Source organism: Otolemur garnettii, unplaced genomic scaffold (assembly GCF_000181295.1).
Source record: "Otolemur garnettii isolate 467f Iridium unplaced genomic scaffold, OtoGar3 scaffold00005, whole genome shotgun sequence".
Taxonomy (NCBI): domain Eukaryota; kingdom Metazoa; phylum Chordata; class Mammalia; order Primates; family Galagidae; genus Otolemur; species Otolemur garnettii.
In genome coordinates, this window is record NW_003852400.1 from 3,174,632 (window position 1) to 3,182,115 (window position 7,484).

Here is a 7,484-nt window from a genome sequence, read left to right on the forward strand (position 1 = left end):
GAAAACCCAAGTCGAGAGAGAAAAGCTCTCTCCATCTCACTGTCTGTCTGTGCCTAGGCCCTTTGTCCAGGAGTACATATAGTCGCATGGGGCCCTCCATAGTTACATTTAGCATGTCTGGGAAATATCTGGGTGGCAAATGAATGGCTACAATTCCTTTCATTCCCAGGCCTAGGAAATGGGGATCCCCATTTCCTGCCCACCCTCCAGCCTGTTGGTTCCGCTGCTTGCTGCCACCGCAGCAACGTCGCCAAGGTGGAGGCAGCAGCAGGGCCGCGCCCCCCAGCTCCATGAGCTGGCTGGGATGCCACTTGTCCTGTGTATCACTAGCATTGATATTTTCGTCTCCTCTTTTCATACTCTTATTTCTCAATTGCCGAAAAATTATTTTTATTAAATACCGATGGCGGCACCTGTGGCTCAGTGGATAGGGCACTGGCCCCATATACCGAGGATGGCGGGTTCAAACCCGGCCCCAGCCAAACTGCAACAAAAAAATAGCCAGGTGTTGTGGCGGGGGTCTGTAGTCCCAGCTACTAGGGAAACTGAGACAAGAGAATCGCCTAAGCCCAGGAGTTGGAGGGTGCTGTGAGCTGTGGTGCCAAGCACTCTACCATGGGCGATAAAGTGAGACTCTGTCTCAAAAAGATGCCAAGCACATCAAATTATTTTATAAAATGCACACAACGTATAAAGAATCACAACCTGATGAGTGCTTGTGTACTCATCACACAAGTTCAAAACAAATAAAAATCACATTGCTGTCACCACTGTGGTCCCAAGGATATTCTTCCTAAACCCGCCCCTTCCTTGCCATCTCCAGGGCAAACACTATGCTGAATTTTGTGTTCATCATTCCTTTCTTTCTTTTTTTTTGCAGTTTTTGGCTGGGGTCGGGTTTGAACCCACCACCTCCGGCACCTGGGGCTGGCACCCCACTCCCTGAGCCACAGGTACCGTCCCATACCCTTGTTTCTTTACAGTTTTCTCCACATGTGTGAATCTGTAAAGCATGTATTAGTTTGACGTTTTTAAACTTTATAGAAGTTGATTCATACAGTATACGTTCTCTTCAGACAATACTGCTTTCCAGACTCACGCACAGCCGCGCCCCTCCCAGAAGCCCCGCCTCCCGCCACGCCGCGCGGAAGGGGCGGGGCCAAACGACCGCGACGCCGGCTGGTCGTGCGGCAACGGCAGGACGCCCAGCCATGGAACCGGGCAGCAGCCGGGAGAGCCAAGCTCGGCAATATTTGGAAAAACATCGGATCCCAGAGCTGCTGAACTATCTCACCAGCGTCCTTCTCTTTTTCCGGCCTGGTAAGGGTCTTGCCTTCTGCTTGGTTTTTTGTTCCACCGGCTTCCGCACGAGGAACGGTCCCCAGAGATTCCCAGTCAGTTACACCTCCACGCCCGCGCCCCTTCCGCACAACCTCCTCCTCCACTCTGACACGCTCTCCCCGGCCGCTGGGCTGCTAGAACCCTGCTGCTGCTAATTAACCCTGTGACCTTCGGTTAAACAAGACTTAGGCAGGGAGGACTGCTCAATGGGAGAGAGGCTCGGGTGCCGGCAATTGGGCTTCACCCCTTAGTATACTACTACCCTAAAATTTGGTCTCTCTGGGAGATGGACACAAGGTCAGTACCGATCTCATGGGAACGGAAGGGGGGATTAAATAAATAATATGTAAAGCAACCTTCTGCCTGGCAAGCAATTCATGTTTCCAGTGCTACCTTTGCACCCACAGAGTTTTTAGTAAGGAAATTAAACAATTGGCAGGGCAAGATAGAACAATATTCTTCAGGAGACTGCTTTTTCTGACATGTTTTTATACATCTGAATCCCTTAAAGAATTTGAATCCTTTCATAATTTTATGCGGTGTATGACTTAAAAGTCACATCGAGGTGAAAAGGTTTTATGTCCTTCTTCCCAGGGTGCAGAATTGTAATTTGCTGGCCTCCATATGGAATATCCAAAATGCTAAAAATCGTCTGTTTTTCTGTGTAAGGAAATGGAAATGCCAAACATTCTGACTTTGCCAAAAACCGCCCAACCAACATGATCACATATAGGCTGATAAAGTTCTTTCTGATTGTTTTAAAGCAGCAATTACAATTTTTTAAAAGCTTCTACAACAAGCAAAATAGAAAGTGAAAAGAAATACAGACAACATAATGCCCTTTTTCTAAAAATGCACTAGAAAAAAGTTCCTATCAAAACTAACTTTTTAAACCTATTTTTTAAAAAAGTGACTACTGTCTCTTGCTGGTATTTGGTACTGTAATGTTGAAAATAGTCTTCTGACTTGTATGCCATCAGTATATATATAAGTAAAAAATAAAAAGAAAATGAAAATAATTTTCTTCCTTTAGATGCAGCAATAATTTCTCTGCATAATAATTGAACTGTTATTCCTGAAAGCCTAGTTTGGAGGCATTTGATTTGTCGAAATAAATGTTAGCAGTTCATGTTAGCAATTTCTAATAACATTCACTATATATTAAGAGAAATTTTAATTTTCCTCAATTAAGTGATATATTCGTTATGTTTATTCACTATATAATAATATTGATAACATACTTTTTTTTAAAACAGAGTCTCCCTTTGTCACCCTCAGTAGAGTGCCGTGGAGTCATAATTTATTGCACGCTCAAGACTCTGGGGCTCAATCAAGTCTCTTACCTCAGCCTCCCAAAAAGCTGGAACTATGGGTGCCCACCACAACACCTGGCTATTTTTAGAGATGGGGTCTCGCTCTTGCTCAGGCTGGTCTCAAACCTGTGAGCTCAGGTAGTCCACCCACCTTGGTCTACCAGAGTGTTAGAATTATATGCATGAGCCACTGAGCCCAGCTCTCTTCTTATTTGTGTTCACTGGGTAATTACCACCCCAACCCTTAGCTCTCTTTCTGTTCCAGTCTGGACCAATTGCTCCACTGCCTTGTTAAACAGCTATTATTCAGGGTTTCCCTTCACTGTGATCTTAAGAATCCTCTTTGCACCTCTCTAATGTACAGAGCCTGTTTGTTACACTCACCCCCTTCTTTTAAGGCAGTGTTTTTCAACCTTTTTTATATAACAGCACACTTGAACCTGTAGTTAAACTTCCGTGGCACACTTAAATTATGTTTTTGTTTGTTTGTTTGTTTTTGAGACAGAGTCTCACTATGTTGCCCTCTTTTGTTGTTGTTGCAGTGGCCCTGGCTGGGTTCAAACCTGCCAGCCTTGGTGTATGTGGCTGGCGCTGTAACCACTGTGCTACGGGCACTGAGCCCCACTTAAATTATGTTGATCAAAAAAAAAAAAAAGGAATACACAGACCATACATGGTGGCTCATGCATGTAATCCTAGCACTCTGGGAGGCAGAGGTTGGTGGATTGCCTGAGTTCAGGAGTTTGAGACCAGTCTGAGCAAGAGCAAGACCCCATCTCTAAAACTAGCCAGGCATTGTGGCAGATGCCTGTGAGCCCAAAAGTTAGATGTTTCTATGAGCTATAATGCCATGGCAGTCTACCAAGGGCAATAAAAGTGAGACTCTGTCTCAAAAAAAAAAAAAGAATATACTTATTGTGCTTTGAACATTTTTTGAAAATAATTTAATTAATGGTCTTTAAAAGTTTTCATGGCACACCAGTTGAAAATCACTGTTCTGGTTCGGCACCTGTGGCTCAAGTGGCTAAGGCGCCAGCCACATACACCTAAGGTGGCAGGTTCGAATCCAGCCTGGGCCCGCCAAACAACAATGATGGCTGCAACCAAAAAATAGCCGGGTGTTGTGGTGGGCGCTTGTGGTCCCAACTACTTAGGAGGTGGAGGCAGGAGACTCGCTTGAGCCCAGGAGTTGGAGGTTGTTGTGAGCTGTGATGCAGCAGCACTCTAGCCAGGGGTCAGCTTAAGGCTCTGTCTCAAAAAAAAGAAAAAAGAAAATCACTGGTCTGAGGGAACATACATATCCTTTAGTGGCTTCCTGAGAAAGCATGCTTTGAGGGGAAAAGGTTTGAGAACTCACACTTGATGATAACTAGAGTGGATACAATTCTAGGTTGGAACATATCGCCCTCAGAATTTTAAAGGCCTTGTTCTATCATCTTCTAACTTCCAGTGTTGCTCTAAAGAAGTCTGATGTCATGTTACTGGATTCTTGATCTGTGTCTGAGACAAGTTTTTTCTTTATTTTTAAAATTGTCCTTTTATCTTATCCTTGCTATTCTAAATACTTGTATGCTTTGCAGTGGATTTGTTGTTTTTGTTTTAAATGTGTGTGTATTGTGCTAGGTACTTTATGGTCTTTAAAATTTGTAGACTTTTTCCTTTCAAGTCTAGGAATTTTTTTTTTTTTTTTTACTTCACTTACCTACATCTTTCTTTCTGGAATTATTGTTAGTTGGGTATTGGACATCTTGGCCTGATTCTCTAATTTTCTTTACATCTTGATATACTGTATGATAATTTTGACTAGAATAATAAAATTTATGAGTCCACAGATTTTCTGGAGACTTTGCCAAATTGTTATTTTGATGCTTCTCATTAACTTAGACTGTAATGTTACTGCCCCTTACACTTCCCATCATCACTAGTGATTCTTTATAGGTAGGATGACTGTATGATTTATCATCCAAACCAGGGATATTTTGAGTGAAAGTAAATCCTATTAATAATTATGTCAGAACAACATAGCAAGCTAGGACTGTCCCAGGCTAACTGGAACATTTGATTATTTAAATTATGAGTATCTTAATGTGAATAACAAAAAAATGTGAATAACAAAATGTGAATAGGGCGGCGCCTGTGGCTCAAAAGGGTAGGGCGCCAGTCCCATATGCCGGAGGTGTCGGGTTCAAACCCAGCAAACCCAGCCCCAGCCAAAAACTGAAAAAAAAAAAAAGTGAATAACCAGATGATAAACAATTTAGGCCCAGCAGCCATAGCACCATGGTTAGGGTGCCAGCCACATACACCAAGGCAGGTTTGAACCCAGCCCAGGACTGCTAAACAACAATGACAACTGCAACAAAAAAATAGCCAGGCATTGTGTTGGGCGCTGTGCCTGTAGTCCCAGCTACTAGAGAGGCTAAAGCAAGAGAATCGCTTAAGACCAAGAGTTTGAGGTTGCTGTGAGCTGTGACACCATGGCACTCTACCAAGGGTGACATAATCTCAATAAATAAATAAATAAACAATTTAAAATGGAAAAGACAAAAGTACCATGGCAGCCAATCGCTCAACTGAATAAAAGCTTGATTTTTCTGAGTCACAGCATGAGCCCACTTGCCTGATTTGTATTAGCTTCCTGATACACAGTCTTTGAGACTCTCAGTTATAATATGTATAACATGATATATTATGTAAAATATGACAGAGTCTCATATGGCCATCTTAGTTTCAAAGCAGAATTACACTCCAAGAAGCACAGTCATTCCAGCAACCAAGAATAATTGGAAAGGAACCAAAGAAGAGACTCTAACTCATAATGCATAATAAAAACCACTCAAACCCCCTTCCTCCTGCTTCCTAACTGTATCCTCCATGGCAGCTGCAGAGCCTCCCAGGTACCAAATCTATGATACTCAGCCCATCCAACTCTTCTGTCTCTTGATCCTTATCTTGCCTTTTTCCTTCAGCTCTTTATTATGTCAACAACTTAACATCTCAAAGATTCTCTTTTTCCTTTGGCATAAAAAGCCTTGAATCTATCTGGCCTGTAGAAGATGTGCTTGGGGAAGACAGTCTAAGCAGATAAAGACAAAATTCTCTTTAACAGAAGATAGGAAGGGAAGTTCTGGGAATTGTCATACACTAATCACATACCTATCACATAAATAATTTATTAGTTTTAAAAGTTGAGGCCAGGTGCAAGTGGCTCATGCCTGTAATTCTAGCACATTGAGAGGCTAGGCAGGAGGATTGCTTGAGGCCAAGAATTTGAAACTGGCCTGGGTAACATAGCAAGATCTTGTTTCTACAAAATATAGCAATAAAAGGGCGGTGCCTATGGCTCAGCGGGTAGGGCACTGGCCCCATATACCGAGGGTGGTGGGTTTGAACCCGGCCCTGGCCAAACTGCAACAACAAAAAAAGTGAGACTCTATCTAAAAAAAAGCAATAAAAACAATTATCCAGGCATAGTGTAGTCTCAGCTACTCAGAAGGCTGAGGTGGGAGGATCACTCAAGACCAGGAGTTTGAGGCTTCAGTGAGCTATGATTGTACAGCTGCACTCCAGCCTGGGCAATAGAGCAAGATCTGTCTCAAAAAAAAAATTAAAAATAAATGAATATTAATAAGAGAAATGTAGTGAGTTCAAAGTCAAAGTTGGCTTTTTTTCTGTTTCAATATTTGATAATGTAGTTTAGGAAGAATCAACAGAAGACTTTGTACATGATATGATTTCCTTTAGTAGCCTATATGTTGCTATAGTTGATTAAAATTTGTTTAAAAGTCTGTCTACTTCTGACTTCAACATGTAAATTCCAAGAGGTGAAGAAGATGGAGGGGAAATCTATATATATAGATTAAATATTTAAAAACATAATCTGAAACTAGGTGCAGTGGCACACATCTGTAATCCTAGCAGTTTGGGAGCCCAGGAGTTCAAAACTACCATGAGCTATGACTGCATCACTGCACTCCAGCCTGAGTAGACAGAGCAAGACTATGTCTCTAAATAAAAAAAGAGACAACCTATAAATGGAATGGGAGATTATATGTGTTTACAAACTAGACATATGATTGAGAGGTTAATATGCAAAATATTTATAAGGAACTCAACTCAGTAGTAAAAAAATAACTAATTTTGTAAATGGGCAAACGACCTGCGTAGACATTTCTCACAAGAAGCATACAGATAGCCAATAGTTATTTTAAAAAATTTTCAATATCATTAATCATCAGGGAAATGTAAATTAAAATCACAATGAGGTATTCTCTCACAGCTATTAGAATGGCTACTATAAAAAAGATGAAAGACAGGGAGGTTCCAGGATGTGTGCCTATCATCTTAGCATCTCAGGAAGCTGAGATGGGAGGATCACTTGAGCCCAGAAGTTCAAGACTAGCCTGGGCAATACACTGAGACCCTATCTTGAAAAGACAAGTTAAAGAGATCTGTTGTAGGGCCAGTTGTGATGGCTCACACCTGTAATCCTAGCACTTGGGATGCTGAGGCAAGAGAATCCCTTAAGCTTAGGAGTTTGATACCAGCCTAAGCAAGAACAAGACCCCATCTTTACTAAAAATAGAAAAATTAGCCGGGCATAGTGGCAGGCACCTGTAGTCTCAGCTACTCAGGAGTCTGAGGCAAGAGGATTACTTGAGCCCAGGAGTTTGAGGTGGCTGTGAGCTACCACCCTGTGGCACTCTAGCCTGGGGCAATAGAGTGAGACTGTGTCTCAAAACAAAAAAGACGAAGAAGAAAATAGATTTTAAATGTTCTCACCACAAAAAATAAATACAAGTATGTGAAGTAATGCATACAACGTTAAAT

General features: G+C 42.0%; 1 protein-coding gene across 1 annotated transcript in view; it reads left to right on the top strand.

Annotated features, from left to right (window-relative positions):
- Nucleotides 1-1,211: 1,211 nt before the first annotated feature.
- The window catches only part of LOC111721786 (EF-hand calcium-binding domain-containing protein 10-like), a 12,261-nt gene continuing 5,988 nt past the window's right edge, over nt 1,212-7,484 (top strand). Inside the window, exon 1 of the mRNA XM_023507484.1 lies at nt 1,212-1,320. Within this exon, the coding sequence (XP_023363252.1) occupies nt 1,212-1,320 (109 nt within the window). The remainder of the gene's footprint in view (nt 1,321-7,484) is intronic.